Source organism: Physeter macrocephalus, chromosome 5 (assembly GCF_002837175.3).
Source record: "Physeter macrocephalus isolate SW-GA chromosome 5, ASM283717v5, whole genome shotgun sequence".
Lineage (NCBI taxonomy): Eukaryota > Metazoa > Chordata > Mammalia > Artiodactyla > Physeteridae > Physeter > Physeter macrocephalus.
The window spans coordinates 28139383-28163281 of NC_041218.1; the positions used below are offsets into that span (position 1 = coordinate 28139383).

At 39.3% G+C, this 23899-nt stretch overlaps 1 protein-coding gene across 1 annotated transcript in view; it reads left to right on the forward strand.

Moving 5' to 3' along the window:
- The window catches only part of SLC13A1 (solute carrier family 13 member 1), a 76964-nt gene that overhangs the window by 42385 nt on the left and 10680 nt on the right, over positions 1 to 23899 (forward strand). Inside the window, exons 7-11 of the mRNA XM_007130532.2 lie at positions 3654 to 3805; positions 14404 to 14523; positions 19011 to 19109; positions 19548 to 19649; positions 23310 to 23416. Of these exons, the coding sequence (XP_007130594.2) occupies positions 3654 to 3805; positions 14404 to 14523; positions 19011 to 19109; positions 19548 to 19649; positions 23310 to 23416 (580 nt within the window). The remainder of the gene's footprint in view (positions 1 to 3653; positions 3806 to 14403; positions 14524 to 19010; positions 19110 to 19547; positions 19650 to 23309; positions 23417 to 23899) is intronic.

Sequence of the window (23899 nt, forward strand, 5' to 3'; positions counted from 1 at the left end):
GGGAGGATCCCGCATGCCGCGGAGCGGCTGGGCCCGTGAGCCATGGCCGCTGAGCCTGCGCGTCCGGAGCCTGTGCTCCGCAACGGGAGAGGCCACGGCAGTGAGAGGTCCGCGTACCACAAAAAAAAAAAAAAAAGAAAGTTATTGAATTGGTTTACCAAGGAATCTAAACTGGATAAGAAAGGAAGTGAAGAAAGGAGAGGACCAAACTATTGCGAATAATAACTAGATGCTTTAGTGACCAAGACTTGTCAACAGTCAAAGGACAACAGGGACAGAAGTGATTCAACAGCGAAGTTGGAAAAGAAGCTGCGGTAAACTCCAGAATTCTTGGTTAATGGAGTGGTAAAACGAGGCTCTTTCTATCCCTGAAGAACTATCATATTAAGCACATACCATAAGTATTCCTGTGTTTTACTTACACAGGATTTGCAAAGCAAGTGACCAAAAAACAGTTTTAGACTCTTAAATTTAGTGTTGAAAATGAGAAGTTTGAGAGACAGTCTACCTTTGGAGAAAGAATATTTTCCTAAACTCCAACTTGTATGATCAATTTTTTGGCAGGGGAGCCTTCCATTTACCTCGAGACAGTGAAATAGATATTGAGAAATCACCACTTGGAAAACTTTAGACTCTGTTTCCTAGAGATCAGTGGACTAGTTATTTGACACTCTTGAAACATTTAAAAGTGAAAGTCACTGCTGAGTCTCCTTATCTAATGGACAGTCAGCTGCACTTTCACTGCCAACGAAGCAGAGGTGCCTGTTTCCCATGAGCCAGATGTATGAGAGGAGTGGTATCTGGGGACATTTTAAAAGCAACTTTCCCAGGGCTTCCCTGGTGGCGCAGTGGTTGAGAGTCCGCCTGCCGATGCAGGGGACGTGGGTTCGTGCCCCGGTCCAGGAGGATCCCACATGCCGCGGAGCGGCTGGGCCCGTGAGCCATGGCCGCTGAGCCTGCGCGTCCGGAGCCTGTGCTCCGCAACGGGAGAAGCCACAGCAGTGAGAGGCCCGCGTACCGCAAAACAAAAACAAAAACAAAAAAGCAACTTTCCCCAAGACAGCTTCTTGACAGGGCAAGGCGACCTCTGCATCAAGAGATCGGGTGACCATCACATGCAGAAACCACAGGGTGTCATCAGTGGAAGAGGTGCATTACTTCACAGAAGGAGCAGCAACCTGATGTTCTTATCTGGGTGACAGGAATCTCTAAAAGCACCATGACGCATAAAATCCGTAATACCGCCCACCAGATGAGGCCATCTGGAACATCCATCGAACATAAAGAGTAATCTGTATATCTTCTTTGGAGAAATGTCTATTTAGGTCTTCTGCCCATTTCTGGATTGGGTTTTTTTTTTTTTTTTTTTTTTTTTTTGGTATTGAGCTGCATGAGCTGTATGGTTTCCTTTGCTATGCAAATGGACATATATACACTACCAAATGTAAAATAGATAGCTAGTGGGAAGCAGCCGCATAGCACAGGGAGATCAGCTCCGGGCTTTGTGACCACCTAGAGGGGTGGGATAGGGAGGGTGGGAGGAGACACAAAAGGGAGGAGATATGGGGATATATGTATACGTATAGCTGATTCACTTTGCTATACAGCAGAAGCTAACACACTTTATTGGAGTATAATTGTAAAGCAATTATACTCCAATAAAGATGTTATACAGCAGAAACTAACACACCATTGTAAAGCAATTATACTCCAATAAAGATGTTAAAAAAAAAAACATAAAGAGTACTAACATCGTACCTTTATTTTTTTTTTTTTTTCCGGTATGCGGGCCTCTCACTGCTGTGGCCTCTGCCATTGCGGAGCGCAGGCTCCAGACGCACAGGCTCAGTGGCCATGGCTCACGGGCCCAGCCGCTCCACGGCATGTAGGATCTTCCCAGACCAGGGCACGAACCCGTGTCCCCTGCATCAGCAGGCGGATTCTCAGCCACTGCACCACCAGGGAAGCCCATCGTATCTTATTTAAACCAGTCAAATAAGACCTCTCCTAATCCTTACTGCTCCTCTCCCGATACTGTCCATCCCTTGCCACTCCAAATATGGAGGATTTAGAAACTAGAACTAGCAAATGGTGGAAGAAATTGGAGCTGGAAGAGAGAGAACAATACAAACCCACAAACCTACTTCCAACTATGGGCTTTTCAGCAAGCCTGATCTAGGGGACAAGCAAAAGTTTAACTTTACTAAAGCTTGGACTTTTCCTAGTAGATAGAGGACTCTTTATTTCAGCTACTGAAATGAGGTTGCTTTTTTTTTTTTTAACTAAACATGACTGAAAGACTCTATTAAATGAAGTGACCGAAAATGTTATAGATTCTACCCCAGATTTCACCCCAGGGATAGCAAGAATCAGACAACAGAGTGTGTTAAATGGGTCACAGTTGAGAGAAGGAATGAAGTTGCTTTTGTACTGCACCTTAGGGAGTTCTATTCTTAAACAGAAACATTAGAAATAGTGATTTTTTTTTTTCACATGGAGCCATTTGAGGATGTGCTATTGTCCAGGAACTAGAGGAGAGGGTGACAGGAAGAGCGGAGTCGAAGGTCTCTGGAAATGAGATTTAAGAAATGTGTAAAGCCGGGATATTTAAGGGGTTACTCAAGAAGATGGTATAGTTATCCAGATGCTGACAGGATTTGCAGGATGAGGAATGTTGTGTGCCAGATGGGCATGTCATCTTAAGTGATGGCAGTGGGTGACTGGGAGATCAGAACATCCTGTTCAAAAGAACAGGCAGAGAGAGAGCCAAATTATATCAGCCTTAAAGAAAAATCGACTTATTTTCATGTCAGTAGAGGATTAATGTTCTGGAAGAGGGTGGGGAAACAAGGAGGACACTGACTCTCTCTCTCAACAGTGAAGTATAGGGGGTTGAAAACGTTCAATTTCAGAAGTAGTGGTATCCTCTGGGGAGGATCAGTGAAAGTGCCAAAACAAAGAAACACTCCAAAAAGAGGTTTAGGAATTCACTGACCATGTACCACCAGTTCAGAGGGAAAACCCTGGAAAGATTTGGGAGTGTTTGGTGAGAAGGGAAGAAAGGAAGTAAGAGTTGGCTCAGGAAAGAAGGATGAATGAATGAAACTGTGTAAAGTATTTCAGTGGTTATGTATTTTTATTGTTAACATTTCTACTGATGGAAAGATAAATGTTGCATTATTGGGCTGCCATAACAAAATACCATAGACCGGGTGACTTAAAAAGCAGGAATTTATTTCTCCCAGTTCTAGAACGTGAAAATCCAAGATCAAGGTACCAGCAGGATAAGTGTCTGATGAGAGCTCTCTCCTTAGGTTGCAGATGGCTGCTTTCTCTCTGTGATCTCACATGACAGAGAGAGAGAGAGAGAGAGAGAGAGAGAGAGAGAGAGAGAGAGAGAGATCAAGCTCTCTGGTGCCTCCTCTTACAAGAGCACTAATCCCATCATGCAAGGCCCCGACCATCAGGACCTCATCTAACCCTACTACATCCCAGAGTCTCCATCTCCAAGTACCATCTGATTGGGGGTTAGGGCCTCAACATATGAATTTTGCGGTGGGGTGGGCACAAACATTCAGCCCATAACCAATGCTGTTACTGCTTGTTAGGACCACAACAGAGCTGTTCTCACAGTACATTTTATTGTTGAACAGAATTCAGGCACAGGAAACAAATATCGAACAAAGAAGGACCACATGATGTGTAAACTTATGTGCTTGTGCATTGCTTACTCTTCTACCATTGGTGGATTGACAACGATCACTGGTACCTCCACCAACTTGATCTTCGCTGAGCATTTCAACATGTAAGTACAATTGTTGGACTGGTGATTTAATAAATGGACAGCACACAAATTATAAGAATTATTCTTACCTGTTTCAGAGAATCCAAAGACAGAGGTGCTATATTGAGTTAACTCTCCTTTGTTCCCCATCAGGACTTCTATATGTCTAGAAACATGCCCTTCTACTCGTTCCCATAGAGTTAAATATGTAGGACATAGTGAATTAACAGGTGTTTGCAGATTGCAAGGTCACCTTAAAAGAAATAACTCCTGGATGACCATGCTCACCAAACACGGAAGACACTTTTCATTATAAATGATATTGCAAATGGTAGTTGACTAAAAAGAAAGGGGATTGTTTACATGGGACAATTTATGTAGGGTTTTGCAACTGACATTTGAACTTAAAACGATGAGCAGGAAACAGAATTGCTCATTACAGAAAAGTTGGTGTTGAGATTGAAAAAGATTTGAGGGGTTGTGCAATTACCAAAAATAGCAGTAATAAAGTATTCTAAGGACAGATGTATGAATCTGAATATAAGTTAATGCTGTGATGTTACTCCAGTGCAGAAAATGGGGAACCTTGGATACAGTCAGAGCGCTTGAGTTAAAAATTCCACAATTTTCAGTCACTTACTTTGTGAATTTGAACAATAAAAGGTAAATAACTCTTCAAAGACTTAATTTTTTTCATACCTAAAGTAGTCACAGTTCATATGATAACTGTGAGAATTAAATGAGGTAGACTAAGTAAAAATACTTGGTAACATGTAAGAACTCGTGAAGCAATAGTCTGAAAGTCCACGCTTTTTTGTGAGAGCTCAATCTGATCCTGCACCCAAGGTGTATTTTCAAGGACTAACAGGACAGATAACTGTCAGAGTGCCTGGAAGGTGGGCAGCGCTGAGGATGCCCTGGAACAGGATGTAGGTCCTTTTCACAGAAAAATCTGGGAAAACCACACTCTAGGAAACAGATTCACAAACTCTGTGAACTTTCTGAAATTATTTGCAAGATGTTCCAAGAAATCCAAGATTCAAAAACTGTCACCCTCCGTTCTGGAAAGAATGAGCACTTATGTACAAAAAAGAACACTAACAGAACAGCTTAGGGAATTTATAACACAGACCTCCATGTGCGCTTATTGTTTCTATCAGTACACAACCATCATGTGCTACTCCAGGGGCCTACTTAGAAAGGAACCTTAGAAAGACATTTGGTTTATAAGTGGGAGACTTCTGAAATTCCTACTGCAGAGAGGATTTATCCCATATATCTCCTAGTTCAAGACAGGAAATGTACTTGATCCCTTTATGAAAGCTAGACTTCTGTCCTTTCACACGAATCCCCCAAAGAAAGAGATTCCACATTTCAGTCCTCTCTGCAAATCTCTTTTTCTACAATTTAGACCAATTTTTTATTTTTTATCTTTGTTGGTGTTAGAGAACCAACACCATTGGTTGGTTTCCACCATTCCCGTGAAATTACTTGGTTTTGTCAAAATGACCATATTGAGTTTGCCCTTGGTCTTTGTGCTCCTGCCCGATGTATCGACAAAATTTTCTTTCTTTTATTTAACTGTTCCTTTGACTCTATGAATGCATTCATCCATTTGCAATGACAGATTGAGAGCATTGTAGCACTCTGAGCAAAATGTTTCAGTAACTATTTTCCCCAGTTGTCTAATCTTCTAATTCCCCTAATCATGGGAATTTGGCCAAAATGTTCTTTAAATTTAGAAAATAGTTAAAATGTACTTTGAAATTTAGTGATTTTTTTTCTTCAAGTTTTCTTTAACATTAACAGTTATATGAAAACTGGAAAAAACCCAAAGCATCCCTTCTTGATAGAAAATATTAAAATAGAAGGGGGAAAACAACCTTATGTAACAAAATATAATTGATACTATTAAACAAACTAGGTATTTAATAAATGCTTTCTTAAATATTGACCCTAAAAAATACAACAGCAACCCAAAGCAACAATGGAATGAAATGCCTTCAGTTTCACTGGAAAAAGTTTCAGAAACTTAAAACTGCAGAAAATAAAAAAGATTTATTTTCTATGTTCAGATGTTTGGAGCCAGAGAGCAACTGCCCTTTATTTCCAAATCCACGACAATAATCTCACCTTTTCTCTTGACACTGCTTGCCATCTTTCTTAGTAATACCAACGATCATTTTGTACAAATTCATTTTGGGTCTTGCCAACTTCCAAAGGGTACATAAGCATGAGAGTCAATGATTTCCTGCCTTTGACATTCAGAAAAAGGTGCTATCTTGCAAATAAACTATGGGAGGAAGAGACTGGATAACACATTTAAAAGCCATATCTATCTGTCTGCCTATCTATTTACTTATACATAAAAAATATTTATATATTATACATGTGATGTCTTTTGTTCTCTTTTTTACACAAAGGAAATAAGAACAATGAATTCTGAGGAAGCTAAATTTTATTCTGTGCAAATAAAAAACAGATCTTCACTAATTCACTCAGTCAATCAACAAACATTTGCTGAGGACTGACAATGTGCAAGGCATGGTTTTGAATTCTTTCGGAAAATGCAAAAAATAAAACTTACCAGAAAGAAGATTCTATCTCATTGTCTAGACAAAACATACATATATGGAAACCATGAAAAAATTTAAAACATAATAACATCTGTTTTTTGACATATAAGGAAGAAGGTAAAGTGACATGTATTGAGCCCTTGCCAGATGAATTACATATATTATAATGCACACGAATCCTATACATCCTTGCTGTGGAAGTGGTATACAGTGGTAATTAAAGGTATAGGCTCTGAGATTAAAATGTCTGTGTTCAAATGCCAGCTCTTGGACAAATTACTTAATGTCTTTAAGCCTGTTATTTTGCCAGAAAAAAAAATGAAGATAATAATAAGATCTCTCTCTCTCTCAGAGAGTTGTTTTGAGTTTTACATAAAATAAATAGCACTTAGAACAGTGCCTAACACAAAGCATGTGCTCCATTAATGTGGGCTATTATTAGTAGAGCTGAGAAAGCTGACATTCAGCTTAGCAGTTTGACGACCAAACCGAGATCAGTCAGACCCCAAAGTCTGTCTCCCTAAAATATTACCTTCCTAGAAACAGTTGAACATGCATCCTTAAAGAGGACTCTAGCTGCGTGCAGCACCCCTTGATCAGTAGAGAAAATTTGTCTGTGTAACCTGGCCCAATCTTAAAAGAGGTAAACACCATGTTTACGGAGAAAATGAATGCAAATAATCCATAAAATCAAAGCACAAAAATCGTGTAATCAGTTTTTCAGGGAGGCAGTGGAATAGTCTGTGCATGTCTTTGCACAGTTGAGAACAGCAGTGTGCACACTGGCGTTATAAGAGTCTGGGGACGGGAGACCAGTTAGGAGTTTATTACCAATGTATTGACAAATGATGAGAGGCAGAAGCAGATTAGTTGTGACGTGATGGGGGGATTTAGACTTAGGGCACTGTACAGTCAGAAGGTAGTCAGTAACTAGGTGTGAGGATGTAAGGGTCAGGAGGGGTTAAGGCAACTCTGAGAAATTCTGACAATATGGCTGTATAGATAGTGATGTCATGAACTTCTAAAGAAGTCACGGCAGGTTCATTAGAGAAATAAATAAATTTTATTTTGAGTATATTGAAGTGGCCTGCTCAGAATCTATCCACAGGGAGATTTTCAGCAGGCATTTGCAAATACAGTGTTCGAATTAGTTGTAAATTTGGGACTCTCTATATATAAACACAGATATTAAAATCTTGACTATAGAAATGGTCATATAGGGAGAAAAACAGCTAAAAGAACTGAGACCTGTATAGATTCATAAGAAATATTAACAAGAAAGAAGATGAGAAAAGTTAATCAAGGTAGGTGGAGAACCAGGAGTACATGGGATTTTGAAAGACAGAGGAGACCATTTTCCAAAGGGAGGATGAGTCAGGAGCATGCAATGTCACAGTAAAGGTCAAGTAGGATGATGGCTGAGAAGAGGCTTTTGGTTCTCATCAGTGTCCTCCAAGAGGGCAGGTGCAGTGGAACAGTGGGGTATGGGGCAGAATTTGGACTGAAGAGAGTTAAGGAGTGAGGACATCGTAGGAGGGCAAGGCAGTTAGTTTAAATGATTGTTTCAAGTTTGACAAAGAAAAGGAAAAAAGAACAAGCATGGTATAACCAGAGGTAGAGTGTTCCTTTAGAACAAGGGTAGTGTCAGTCTGGTTTTACACTCAGGGGAAGGAGACAGTAAAAACAGAGCTATGTGAAGTTTGGGGAAAAAAGAGCGAGCGAGCAAGAGAGCGAGAGAGAGAGAGAGAATATATTGATTGGCTAAGAGTCAGGTGGAAGTGGAATGGAATAGAAACAAGAGTAGAAATCTCAGTCTTGGGAAAGAAGGATGTGTCCTGCTGAGTGATAATGAAAAGGGACAAGTGAAGACAGAGATCTCTCAAATCACGTGTATACATGCCCTCATTTCACAGATGAGGAAACCGAGGCTCCAAGAGTTTAAATCGTGATCACTAGTCAGTGGAGGCACTTGGCCTGAGTCCCAGTGTCCTTTTCACTCTGCAGCCTCATTGCCTCTCTGACCATCTGTGAGGGGGCCATACTGGCAAAAGTCTTTAAAAAGCAAGTTTGCCGACAGTGACAAGTAAAGACTGCATAGGTATTTGCATTCATGCGTTGCATTTTCTTTTTATAAAATATAAAGCTGCGCACATAACAAGTATTATTTGAAAGAGCTGCAAAGCTGGGAATGTGGCTGGTTTGTCTGAACCACTCCCTTATTGTCATAAGCTGATGTATAGCTTAGAAAGTGATTTTCAGAACAATACTAAGAAGACTAAGCCAATTCTCTAACTCAGCCATAAGGTATGAAATTTCTTGTGTTCTTAATCTTTGAATCTAGTACCTGTGACACCTGGATTCTGACTGCCTTGTGATTAATTCACCATTAGTTATGACTAATCCTTGGAATAGGGCATTCTGGAAATATTCTTTGTTTCCTCTTCTCATTAGGGAAATCCTGCTTGCTCAGTGCTCTCTCGCTGGCCCTTCTGCTCCACTAATAGACTCTTCTAGCCATCACCCAATCTCCTCCTTTCCTAACACTATTGTTAATAAATCTCACCCTGTAAGTAACCCATTTCTTTCTACTCTGGTTCTTGAAAGACCTGCCAATTCTGCCAATTTCTTTCTCTCCTTGTGTGGATGCTGTATCATTTGAAACTCTGTTCGTTACTCCAGAACTTCCATTCCCATCTCCTCTTATCATAAACTATACTCACATTTCTATAAATTTGTCTTATCCACAACTACCACCCCTGATTGCAAACTTCTAAAGGCTTCATGAATTATTGTCTTCTTCACCTTTTAGCCCACAAGGGGCACAGGTAGGTGATCAATAAACGTTGGCTGCAATGAACTGTACCAAGACATAAATGAAGTGCTGACTCTTCCTGGGAATCATCTAAGTAACTGAATAATCTCTTGATATTAAAATAAAGTTATTAAGGGAAATATTATTAGGGACAATTACTGCTTTCATAACAGAGGGGTTTTGATGCATCAATATCACTTAACAAATGCAACAGCTATTAATAACATAAAAGGCAAATCTATCAGATTAAGAGTGGAAGATATCACAAGTAAAATTTTGCAGTTTGCTGATTATCAAAGTATATTATTCAGCTTGTAGGTGTCAGCATGAAATATGGGGGTATACAAAACAGCTTGGAAGGAAGTTGAATTATCAATGATTAGCACAGTCACTGTTACTAATTAAATGCTAAATAATAACTATTATAGCTTCACAAACCTAGAAATGGTAAAAGAAATGTGTTTATAGGCACCCTAAATTCAAAGCCCACCTCCCTAACCTCCCTTCTTGATTAATCACAGAGGAAGAAGGCTAACCAGTTACCTAGCAATAGCCACTTTCAAAACTTACCATGATTACCCCCTGCAGAAAAGAGCAATGTGTGTTTCTAAGAAAGAATTTCTCTGGCAAATACTAGAGAAGAAATTTGGATATTGCAGAGTTTGGACTTAGACATTGGTTCAGATTTCAGTCTTGCCATGTATTAGCTTAACTTCTGCAAACATCAGTTTCTGCATCGGTAAAATGGACGCAAAGCTAGAACTTATAACATTATTATGAGGATTAAATGGCATAGTGCATCCGTGGCCCTTAGCAGAGGGCCTGGCAGGTAGGAAATTGTCAATAACCCTAACCATTTTTTGTTGCTGCCGCTTCTACTTTTGCCATTGCTATTAGAAATCTAAGCCTGGCTCATGAGTAACGAGTAATTAATATTTCAAAAGAAAACTCTGGAAGTACGTAAATACAAAACTGAAAAGTGACTTTGACTCAGAAATCATCAAAACAGTCATTAATGAAAAGGACTATAATCAGCGTGGATACCAGCTGATCGCACTCTTAATGGCCAAAATCTGTTTCAAGGTCATAAACGTCCACAACCGCACCCATTCTTTTGAGACGAGTACTGCGTGTTTCATTAGTATGATTTGTGATTTTGTACATGGGCATAAGAACTGCATCGACAACACCGTCTTCCTAAATATCAACACTGATGAACACATATGCTTTAGGTCAAAGCATGTCTCTCCTATGGCGCCATCACTCCTATATGGTGTTCTACAATGTCCTTAAAACATCAAGTTTGTACTCTAGCTTATGGATGTTTTGCAATATATATGGAATTTTCTCTTTTCACCTGGGAGCTGGTGTTGAGGACACTAGGCTTTAATGAAGAGAGGTTGTGTTTTCATCACTCGTTCTGGGTGTAAATATCCAGGCTGACTGCATTCTGTGACCTTGAGCGATCCACTTAACCTTCTGAGACTCAGTGTTTTCGGTGTAAAATGAAAATATAACGCTTTGCCCACAGGATTTTTGTTAGAACTAAATGCGCTTAGCTCATTCCTCTAAGACATAAGGAGCCCCAGGTGCATTTCCTCTTCTGCTCACCTCCGTTTACTTCCGAAATTATCACACCCATTTCCATGGTTTATAAATCCACCTGTATGTGGGTAACCACCAATTTCACATCTCTAACCTGCCCTCTCAATTCCAGACCCATTTGTCTAACTGCCTATCTGCCATGGCCACTTGGGAAACTAAGGGACATCTCACATTAACACGCCCACAGCAGCTTCCTAATCCATCATTCCTTCTACCAACCTGTTCTTCCCTCAGACTTCATTTCAATGAATAGCACCTTTTCCCAACTTCGTACATTTTATGCCAAACACTTGTAAAATTTATTGCCTTCTCTTCGTCTTCACTGCTACTCGTGTAAATTAAGCTACAATCTACTCAACTCCGCTGTTTTTAAAAGCTGAAAAATAAAAATTTTTAAATAAATAAATAAGAAAAGAAAAACAGCATGAATTTATTACCTCGTAATTTCTGTGGGTCAGGCGTCTAGGTACAGTTTAGCCAGGTCCTTTGCTGAGCTGAAATCAAGGTGTCAGCTGGGCTTGCAATCTCCACAGAAGCTCAGGGTCTTCATTCAGGCTGTTGAGAGAATTCAGTTCGTTGTGTTTGAATTACTGAGGTGCCCATTTTATAGCTGACTATTGGTGTAAGGTCACTCTCAGCAACTAGAGGCTACCCCTAGATCCTTGCCGTGTGGCCCCTTCCTTCGGCAACATGGAAGCTCACTTCTTTAGGCCAGCAGGAAAATCTCTCTTTTAAGGGCTCCCTTGAGTAAGTCACGCCCACCCAAGATAATCTCCCTTTTGATTAACTCAAGAGTCCATTTGTGAGAACCTCTGCAAAATCCTTTCACTTTAGCCATAAAAGAACCTAATCCCAGGAATAAAATCTCACCCTATTTACAAGTTCTGTCCACACAGAAGGAGAAAGGAATATACTGAGCATATATACCAGGGGCAGGATTCTTGGGGTTCATCTTGGAACTCTGCCTACCACACTTGACTTCCACTCCTGTTACGGTCAATCTTGACAATCCACCTAGCTAACATGTTTTATGAAATTCATAAATTTGCATAGATTTTAAATTAGATCATGTCATTAGCTTACTTACTATGTTCCAATTACTCCTAATTGCATTAGTATTAAAATCCAAATTCCTTCTGATGGCCTACAAGGTTATATATGATCTGACCCCTACTGGCTACTACTTGGACTTTATTTCATGTGACTGTAAACTTAGCTCACTACCCACAGCCACACTGGTCTTCCAAACTCATTCCTACCCCAGGGCCTTTGTACTTGCTACTTCCTCTGTCTGGAATGCTATTTCCCAGTTATTTACATGACTGGCTCCTTCTTGCCATTTAGATCTCATCTCAACTATCTCTTTCGTTGGTCACACTATGTAAAATTTCTCCCTCCACCTAATAACTTTTTATCATATTATTCTATTTTATTTTCTGATTCATTATATGCTTACCTGTTTGTTTATTTCCTGTGTTCTTCATTTAATATAAACTGTGAGAGCCTGGACTATGTCCATCTAATTCACTACTATATCCCCAAAACTAGGAGACTATCCAGCACATGGTAGACACCCAAAACACAGTGTTGGGTGAAAGAAAAGGATTCTATTAGAATTAAATGTACTTAACATAGTTTATGAAAGAAGAAATCTGTATCTGCTTTAGGCAGATACTTGCAGTCCCTTCACTTATAGGATATGAGGAAGTGGGAAAAGAACTACCGCAGCGAAACTAAGCCCGAGTATGCCACTCATTCCACTTTCATTCAAAATATTTACACCTGCATGGTGTTTACTTTCTTACTACTGAGTTAAAAAACAAAGACAAAACGAACAAAACAACCCCCAGAGTTCAGCTTTTTTAAGCTTTCATTTTTCTAAACGACCTATCCCTCCAGGCAAAAATTTTGAAAAGCCCCTCTTCTCCGTCAAATCTCACAGGACTCTCTGCAGTGGGTGGGGAGAACAATGTAGCCTGATTTCAAGGTACGAGCTACAGATGGTGAAAAATGAAAGTGGGTTTGGGGCATTGTTTTGAACCTAACCCAAGCAGCATTTCTCAATGTCTTCAGGCTAAACAAAATAACATAGGCCACTGACCTGTAATCCAAGTCTAATAAATTGATGGGAGAAAAGTTTAAGCCTTTTCCCACTTATTTTCCAACTGAAAACAACATTTATTTTTAAGCAGGCAATTCTCAGTAGAACCTCATGGACATGGTAAAGCATTTTTTTCCATTCATCAATTCTCTGTATTCTGTAGCATTTTTTACTTATCATTTGTCACTTTCTAATGGCATAAATATATAAGCTAAACCTAGGATCTCTTCAAAGTAGACAGAATCATCTTCAAGTTGCCAATAACTCTAGGACCCAGGGAGATCAGCTCATAGAAATTGTAGACAACATTAGAAATCTGCAGTTTTGAACGCTTAATTTTGTTTTTTTAAAAACAGCCTTTGCATTTTTTAGGAACCATTCTAAAATAGAAGGAGTGCTCTAAAATAAATGAATTTGGCTTATGTTGAGGCATGTAGCATGAATCTTCTCATTTATTTACATGATCTTTTTTAAGTGGCAAAATACAAGGTACGATTTAAATAGAAAAAAATATTGAAAATCTGTCTGTCATTTCTATGAAGTTCTCTATATTTTGTGATTACAAAAATAATTTTAAAAAATGTTAACAGTGTTTTTTTATTACTTCTGTATTATATTCTGTACTTTTCCAATTTCTGACTCTGTGTTACTGCTTCAAGAAGAAAATTTAAAGACAACTGTTTCTCAAATTTTCTTTTTTTTTCCCACACAGTCATAAAATAGGTAACTATATGAAATTTAGACTACATTTTGAAACAATGAATGTGAGGCTACCAAAGAAACTGTGCTTGTACCTGACCTTTTTTTTGTTGCTATTGTCATTATGTGAGCTAAAAAGCTGAAAATAACTAGGAGAGAGAAAGGAACAAGTTGATGTTTTCCACAGGACTTTTAATTATTTTTATCTGATTTATTCTGTTTGACTGAGCCCCAAAGCACTGTCTAATTCTAGGAAGAAAGGGCTAGAATATGTCTGGTAAGAGGGTTGCAGTTGCTCTGGGGCAGAAGAAACGGAGAGGGAAACAGCTTTGAGAGACAACGCAGGTGGGGTCTGAGTCCCTTCCGAGTCCGGGATGTCAGCTCCCAAGACGAAATGGTAATGGACACATTCAGTTTTGTTAAGTTAATTCTCATCTGTTCCCAAGTCTGCTTATTTGTCTTTCCTCACTCATATACTGACGATTTGAGTACGCACACACCCATGCATACCCATTTCTTGTGCATTTCCACGAGTAGCAGGTACCGTGGTAGGTTCCTTCACAAACACTTCCTTTTAGATTGAATAAAGGGAGCAAAAGTTATAACATGCCCACTCTTGTTTTTGTGGAAAGCAGCAAACATTATGCAGTTACAGACTCAAGACAGGGGGAGTAAAACTAACTTCTGTATTTAATGGTGAGTACCTCCCACATCTTCCTTCTTGGCTGGTGGCACAGGAAGGACGGGAAGTGCTGCGTCTCACTGACCATCAGAAAGGATTCCACTTGTACTCCTTCTGTGAACACGTTTCCATACTTTCACACAGGCGCTACCCTGATTGTCACTGCGTCAACTTTGGATCATGGTTTCTGATGTCCTTCCCGGCTGCTATTATTATTCTCCTCTTGTCATGGATCTGGCTTCAGTGGCTTTTCTTAGGATTCAAGTGAGTACATACTCCATGTTAATCAGATAAATAAAGGTGTCTGGGTTCCATGTTCTCAGCCCCTCATCCAGGGCTTTTACACCTATTTCACGAGTGCTGCATTTCTGCATTTCTCTTGCCCACAAAACTGACACGTATGAACACATAACATTAAGGACCCTCTAGAATATCACCTAACCAGTGTTGACTGTGGAAGAGAGTTTGTAGACAGAAAATCCATCTTGGTCTCCTTTGATCCCAACCCATTGAGACATTAATAGACCAGAAGGGCATACGAAGCTCGTTATGGTGAGGACCCAGTCCAACCTGTTAAAGTGTTATTTTAAGAAGTTTTGTCCCTCCTCTTGGTTTAATGTGGGGATTTCCTCAGGTTATCGAGTTACACTTTAAACTGTAATATGCAGGGCTTCCTGCTTCATCCTAGTACCAACACTGATTTGCCCTTGAAAAACGAAAGAATATTGGATTGGAAATTGGGAGACCAGGGACAAAGCTGTGGCTGCTCCCGAGCCAGATGAGTGATCTCTGCAAGTCCTGATCCATTCTCAGTCTCAGTATCTTCAACTGAATACCACAGAATTTAACTGGAAGATCAGCAAGATCACTTTCAATGCTGTAATTCTTTTTTTTTTTTTTTTTTTTGTGGTATGCGGGCCTCCCTCTGTTGTGGCCTCTCCCGTTGCGGAGCACAGGCTCCGGACGCGCAGGCTCAGCGGCCATGGCTCACGGGCCCAGCCGCTCCGCGGCATGTGGGATCCTCCCGGACCGGGTCGCGAACCCGGTTCCCCTGCATCGGCAGGCGGACGCGCAACCACTGCGCCACCAGGGAAGCCCACAATGCTGTAATACTAACACGGATGGGCCCTAGTTGAATACAGAGAAGTCAAGGTAGGAAACGCTGACGAATGAAGAGCTGGAAAATGTCAAATATATGCATTCAAGGAGAATTTGCAAGCGTTTCTTTGGCTGGGACTGAAGTTGGTGGTTCATGAGTACCAATGAGTTACATGACTCAAATGACAGCCAGCATTTAAAATCATACAGGGCTCCACAGCAAAATCTAAAATGCCGCATCATGGACTCAACATATATAACAATACTCCAAAAAGAAAGGGGAAAGGGCTGTATATCAAACCTTGAGTATTCTTTTTCCTAAAGAAAAACCCAAAAAATTCAACTTCATTTTCATAGGGTTTTATTTAAATAATTTCAAGGACCTATGAATGAAAAAACGTGTTATCCACCAAGCAGGGGAGACTGAAGTCAGCTTTTTGTACTTCCTCTGAAGAGCAAAATACTGCAATCAGGTCGTATTCCATGCCTGTGCCCAAATTTTCCACGCTTAGTCATGTAAGGACTGATATTCTTCTCTCTCCATTCCTCTTCCTGGTATTTCTCCAGAACTGCCACCATTTTGTTAGTAGTGGGGAGATGGTACTGATGATTTTTTGAAAGAAGTGTTTGTCCAGATTGTGTGAGCAGTGTGAGGTCGTCCTCCTGCTGAAGCAAATGTGTGGAAAGTCACTGCCTTCAGCAGGTGGGCATTAGTGGGGAGAGGCTAGCTGCAAACTAAATGCCCTTTCCTGGAAATCCAAGCCTTTGGGGGTCTATTCACTCATACAGGTAGCAAAGCAGAATGCAGGGGACAGGAATCCCAAACGAACAGAGAAAGCATCCGGTCTCAGACCCACAGCTGTTTCGTTCTTTTTTTGCTGCATATAATGACTTTATAAAATATGTATGCAACCCTTGTCATTATTCTGAAGTCGCCCACCACTTAAAAAGGAGAAATCAAGAAGATAAAGGGCAGATGTACTGAAATGTGTTTCTCTATGAGGAAAAACATCCTGTGAAGTGCATATATTAGGCCAAGTCCATAAATCGTGATCAGTAGCATGTTGAAACCGTCCCCTTGTGGTCCACTGTTGGTTAGACATGGCACAGTTTCATGCTCCAGCTAATTCTTCAGTGTCCTTTTCAGTCTACTAGGGTGTTCATCTCCAGAGGTTTTAGATTGACAAACAGAAATTATTAGCCCCTCCCCTGGCAGGCCACCATACATTCTGATTAGCGTCTTGGCTGTTAACACAGTTAACGACTCACCCATCATAAATGACCCCAACCTACTCGGGAAGTGAAGTTCACCTATCAGTGCCACAGAAGTTATTTAAAAGGAGAGGTTGATGCACTGTCATATGCTTCATCAGTTCCTTTGTGAAGGCATTAACCTTCATTTGTAGCAAAGCCAGTATGGCTTTTGACTTAACTATTGATTATCCCCAACCAAAGTGACAAAATACATATGCAGTCTACTGGGTAGAAAACAGTTTCTAAGGAGACTCAACTTTTTCTTTAACTCTACTTTTTAATTCTACAGATGGTTCTCAAGGTGGTCCATGGATCAGTTTCTTTTTTAATGGTAGGATTTATATTGTGACAAAGGGAAAAACTTCAAGACTGGCACTAGTCATAATTGAATTGAGGCTATAAAAATTAAGTATTACCTCATTGATCTTAAACACAACAACCAATCATGTTCCCTGGGGGTTGTGGGTGCATGAGGGTCATGATGAATATGCAGGACTTACGAATTGAGGAAACTCTGATCCTTCACAGGGAGTAATAGTCCAAACAAATCCGAGTAGCAGAGTTACAGAAAAATAAATAAATGAAATGTGTCTTTATGTGATAGCTGCCCTCCCCAAAATATCAATGTTTACCCCAGCAATTTCACAGAAGAAAATGTCCCTGATTTCTTTTTTTAAAAAACTGCTTTATTGAGGTATGACTGACATATAAAGAGCTGTAGATATTAAATGTACACAAAATTTACTGTGTTTGGAGATAAACACACACCCATGAAACCATCATCAATATCAATGCCATAAACTTATCCATCACTTCCAAAAGTTTCCTCCCACCTCCCTTGCTTTTTGGGTTTTTTTTTCATTTTTCCTTTTGTAGTAAAAGCCCTTCATATAAGATCTACCCTATCAGCAAATTTTTAAGTATATAATACAGTATTGTTCTTCATAGGCTTTATTTTGTACAGAGATCTCCAGCACTAACTTATTTTGCATAACTGAAACTTTGTACCCTTTGGACAACACCTCTCCATTTTCCCCTTACCCCAGCCCCTGGCAATGACCATTTTACTCTCTACTTCTATGTGTTTAACTGTTTTAGATTCCACATGTAAGTGAGATCATGCAGTATTTGTTTTTCTGTGTCTGACTTATTTCATTCAGCATCATGTCTTCCAGGTCCATCCACATTGTAGCATGTATCAGTGCTTTATTCCTTTTTATAAGTAAATAATATTCCATTGTATGTATATACCACCACTTTTTCTTTATCCGTTTGTCCATCCATGGACATTTGAGTTGTTTCCATATTTTGGCTGTTGTGAATAATGCTGCAATGGATATTTGAATGCAGATATCTCTTCAAGATCTAGATGTCAATGTCTTTAGATATATACCCGGAAGTCCTTTCTATACCAACATATAATCTAACTGAGCTACTCATATACATTCCAAGAGATAATCCAAAAGAATCTGCCCATTTTCCCATTTGTTTCTTCCTCTGGAGGGATTTTTTTTTTTTTTTTTTTAATCAAGGTTTAGAGCAGCACTTCACAAAAAACTGTTCAAGGTTTTGAAGACCCTGGACTTCAGGATAGGAAAATTAGTCACAGGAGAAAGGGGTCACTAAAACAAGCAGCTAAAAGAAATAGAGACTGACAGTTACTATTAGAAGTAAATTGGAAAATTATCTGGTTGATGCTATCAGGACATAAGGAGTAAAGAAACTCAAAAAAAAAAAACTAATAGAATCGGTTTTAGTTCTGAGAATAGACTTAGTTTGAACTCTGTTCATCTTCAGTGTATGTGACTTTTGTGCCCTAGTGTGTAACTGGAGTTTAGCATATTTTGTGAAAATTGATGGATCTAGCAACCAACAATCTCATAAATTTGACAGGGGTACTGAGTTAATGAATCAAGTATTTACCGTGTATGTCAGTGTTTAGAGATACTGGCCCCCCCCAAAATCCATGAATGATACTGCCCCTGCCCTCTAATAATTTGTTTCCTCACTAGTGAGATAAAACTTATACATGTGCAAAAATTAACAATAAAGATACTTAAGAAATATATTAAAATATATAACAATCAGGTATACATAATGAAGTATTAAATTAGAGATGAGTGGTACATGGCAAAATTCCAGTGGTACAAAAGGACTTGGAAGAGATCAGTGGATGATGTCATGGAAGATATGGAATGAAAGTTAAGCATTGAAAATTAAGCAAACCAGGGTAAAACAGAAAAAAGGGGAGAAGAAATTCAAAGAAGGAGATAGGGGTATAGGCAAAAAGCACAGCTTTTTGTTATTAGTGGGGAGATTTGTATTTTCTAACGCTTTGACACAAGTATCTTCTATAAAGGGAGAATTCTTTGCTTAACAGGCTTAATTATTCTTTTCAGCTTTAAGGAGATGGCACAGTGTGGCAAAACCGCAACAGCCAAACAAAAAGCTTGTGCTGAGGTTATTAAACAAGAATACCAAAAACTTGGACCAATAAGGTAAGTTACATACACACACACACACACACACACACACACACAAGCAAGCAAACGAACACACAGAGAGATGCTGCTTTTACTGCAAGTATTTGTTTAAAGGCAAGTATTTGTTTAAAGGCAAATATGTGCACAATTGTCTTAGTGTATTTATTACACTTGATAAGGGCCCTGAATGTTCTAACCTTTGTGAATATAACTCAACATGATAAAATACATACCTTGTCTAACTAAAACTTACCAGGTGGAAGGACAAGAAGCTGAAAGGCCCACAGAGGAGTAAAGCCCCTTTCTAACTGCAGATTCTCTTAAAATACTTGATACATCAGGTTTTTACAGTGCTTAGTGTTCTGCTAAGACGACTTCTGACAATAGTTCAGGGAGTTTCTACAAATGTCCTGACTGAGAAAAATAAATGAAAGGATTGGAATTTTCCCACAGGTATCAAGAAATTGTGACTTTAGTCCTCTTCATTGTAATGGCCCTGCTATGGTTCAGCCGAGATCCTGGGTTTGTGTCTGGTTGGTCCGTGCTTTTTTCAGAGTAAGCATTACATGTTATGTTTGTCAACCCTTCCTGTTTTATACTCAGCTTTTCTCCTAAGTGGTTCCTATAACTCTGAAAAACTGTATAAGATTTTTTTTTCTTCCTTTCCATTGAAAAGATTTTTTTAATTCTTATCTTTTCAGGAAAAAAAAAAGATAAGGAATGAAATCTAGGGTAAGGCAGCAAAGAAGGTAACCAAACTACCCTGTAACTAAAGATAAGTCTCCTTCAGACAAGGCTATTTTCATCTTTACAAAATTAGAAATAGGATTTGCAGGAAAGCCATGTTTTAAAATGGTCAGGAGTATAGACCTTGGAGCCACACTGCTTGGGTTCCATTCCTGGCTCTTCTACTTACTTTGGGCAAGTCACTTACCTCTCAGTTTCTCCATCTGTAAAATGGTGCTAATTAGAATACTGCTGCACTTCTCCCCACAGGAAGTGCAATATAAATGTTTATTATGTGAACTCAATGCCACTCAAAGCTTCTTAGTAACCTGATATGAACTCATATTCTGTGATTTTTGCTGGCTTCATTTTTTTATTTCTATGGAGGGTTATTTATTTGGTTCATATTTTGTCTTTTCCTCTATTGATGTCCATTTTTGTATTAGTTCGCTATTAAATCCATCCCTGCCCCTATTTTATAAATAAGGAATTCCTGAGTAAGCAATAAGACTGAGTTTACAAACTAATGTTAGAAGCTGGGTCAGAGTTAATTTTATCTCTCAGTGTCTAATATCCCAGCAGACATTGCTGAGTCATGTGAAGTGAGGGGGAAGACTATAGCATAATTTTCTAAATTAAGGACCATCCTACATGTCAATATAAATACTTTGATTTTGAGATTCGCATTCCCAAATCTGTCTTTCACTGAAGTCCTCTGGATCCTAAATTCAGCAGATCTCTGATTTGAACTTCCTGTCTCACATCCCCCAGCAACAATCCATGTAGTGGGGGTAGAAACCAAAAACATTTGAGTCAGATCCACTCTGCCCACATGGAATGAAGAAATTCTTGCATCAGAGCCTTCTGCTTATGTAGGCATTGCCAACATTTTTTTAAAGCTGCCAAGTCGGCGTCCCAATTCCTAGTGAGCACACAAGTGCAGCAACACAGTGTGGTACATGTTTCAAAGGATCAGCTGCAGCTTTAAAAACTTTTTATTTCCATTAGGACAAAAACATTTCCTCTCAAGAAGTCAAAACACAAGGCAGTATCCAATCATTCAAAGCAAGCTATTCAAAGCAAACTATTATTTAATAATTTGATTCAAACTTTATAATTTTGGAATAGGACCTAGACCAACAGAAAAAATCTTCCTCCTTTTAAAAATCCCACTCCTATCATTCTAGAGAGGGAGAGTCTTCTCTAAACACCAGTATGGAAAAACCAAATGAAATCAGACAATGGGTAATAAAAACCAGGAAGAAATCCCAATAGGAAATTCAATATAATCAGCTTCTAATTTCTGCTCCTTATGGGAGGAAAATGTAATTCAGGAGATGTTTTTTTTTTTTGTAGCAGGAAAGCAAGGCGTACTTGCTTTGGGGAGGTGCTCATGATATCTAGAATTCTGAGAGAAAACAATAAGAAAAGAAACAAAGCTTTGAAAGAGGAAGGGATTTGAAGATATACATCTAATTGCCAATTAGATGTATAAATTGCCAAAGCAAATACAATTTGCATAAGCTTAATATTTTGTAACAGTGAGACAACCTTAGCTCATAATAAACCAAAATAAAATAAACTAATAATAAATAAAATGATAGTAGTTTTAAAAGTCTTTTAAAAAGTAGTTATTTCTTGGGCTTCACTGGTGGCACAGTGGTTGAGAATCTGCCTGCTAATGCAGGGGACACGGGTTCGAGCCCTGGTCTGGGAAGACCCCACATGCCACAGAGCAACTGGGCCCGTGAGCCACAACTACTGAGCCTGCGCGTCTGGAGCCTGTGCTCTGCAACGAGAGGCCGTGATAGTGAGAGGCCCGTGCGCCGCGATGAGGCGTGGCCCTGCCGCCGCAACTAGAGAAAGCCCTCACACAGAAACGAAGACCCAACACAGCCAAAAATAAATAAATAAATTTAAGAAGCAGTTATTTCTGTATTTATGGCTTGGTTTTATTTAAAGTATATATTCTGTAGAATACGTTAGTAATGTAGAGGCATTTAGAGTTTCCAAAGCTAGAATGATAAATCTAGATTTACAGCTACCACCTCATGTTTTCATTCCATCTGTTTGAACCTGGAAGGAATTCAATATGTCTTTTCATATAAAGCAAAATCAGATTACATGATGCCTGACCTGATTTGGCAAAAATTCAACCAAAATTATAACTGAAATAAGAGAAATAAGGAATAAAATAATAAATATGGGTTAAGTTTGCTGAATAAATTACACCAAGGCAGCTTTTTACTCCACAATGAAATAAAGAAAATCTGTATTTGGGGAAAACAGACGGCTTTATAAAATTGTCAGATTGAATAAAATAATGCATTTCCTTGATTATGTAAATTGTTCAAATAAATTACAGGAATAAAGAGCCTCTATACTATGTATGCATTGCTGAGTTACAAGGTAGCAAAGTAATTTTTAGGGTGTACATACTTCTTTTCAGAATACGAAGATTCACTAATTAATATGCTAACTTTTAAACTGACTTCTAATTATTTATGCCTGTTTCATTCATATCTGGTCTCCAGGTACTTCTTAACTGTTGGGGCTTCTGGGAACCTGTTTTACTTGCTGGAATGGCCTGGTGATTCTAAGACCCCATCTGTTCCTGAATAACTCTTAGTTTGTTCAGTGATCATTTATGAGTACCTCAAAGCCATTCTAATAATTAATATCCTTGATTGAGTTTCACAGGGTGCAAAGCATTAAATGGGTGATTTCATTTGTATGATATGGCCAGGGCCTATAAACACAGAAGCAGATGTTATATCTTAGAAAAACAGATCAATTCCTTTTCACAATTTACAGAAGTTTTAAAGGACACTCAAAACAACCATGCCGTGCCACAATTCAGTAGTAGCCTTTTATAAATCAGTTATACAGGATTTGGCCCATTGTTTCAACCTCAATCCTTTGCCAATAAAATTAAAGAAATAATTCAAAGAAATTATTTACCAGATCTGTCAGCTTTACCTAAAAGTGAACTCTTGGCCTAGTATATCAACATATGTATACATGGTTTTGAAAATAAGGAGATATATATGAAAACAACTGGAATGTGATCTGAGATTTTCAGTCCCACTAAGTTACATATTTAGTTGGGAATTATAGATTTTTTTTGTTTTTTTGTTTTGTTTTGTTTTTTGCGGTACGTGGGCCTCTCACTGCTGTGGCCTCTCCCGTTGCGGAGCACAGGCTCCGGACGCGCAGGCCCAGCGGCCATGGCTCGTGGGCCCAACCGCTCCGCGGCATGTGGGATCCTCCCAGACCGGGGCACGAACCCGCGTCCCCCGCATCAGCAGGCGGACCCCCAACCACTGCGCCACCAGGGAAGCCCGGAATTATAGATTTTAGAGCAGATTATCCAGAATAAATTACCAATACCACCACTTCTACTTGTATGCTATCAGCTAATCAGTTGGTGCTTAGTTCATACAAATTCTTGATGGCATTTTTTAATGCACACACATGTCTTTTTTTCAGGTACCCCGGTTTTGCTACAGATTCAACTGTTGCCTTACTTATAGGACTCCTGTTCTTTCTTATCCCAGCTAAGAGACTGACCAAAACTATACCTACAGGAGAAACTGGTTGAGTATTCTTTATAATTCTGAATGAATCTGACAGAAGAGCAAAAATACAAAATTCCCTTGGTTTCAGTTAACACGTAGAACAGAAGGAATGCACATGGACACAGCCCCTGGCTTACATCTCCTGTTTATACACTGCAACCCGTATTCAGACAGCACACATCCTCTCCTTATATGAAGGATTATCTTACTTTGCAGAAGCTAGAAGTAGATTTCCTTATGCACCATGGTTATTTAGGATTCTGCTATGGGTGATACTATTTGGTCTGCCATGTACCCACTTCCCCGGTCATAATCTGAATTAATCTTACTATTGGCAAACGTAGGAAAAAGAACTTGGAAGTCATACTTCAAGATAAGCCCTTGGTAATAAATACTGAGGATCTAAAAAGGTGAGGAGTTTCAAGGGAAAGAGTATTTACAGCCTCATAAGTAGCCTTGGAGAAAATGCAAATCAACCCCACCCTTAGCCATAACCTAGTG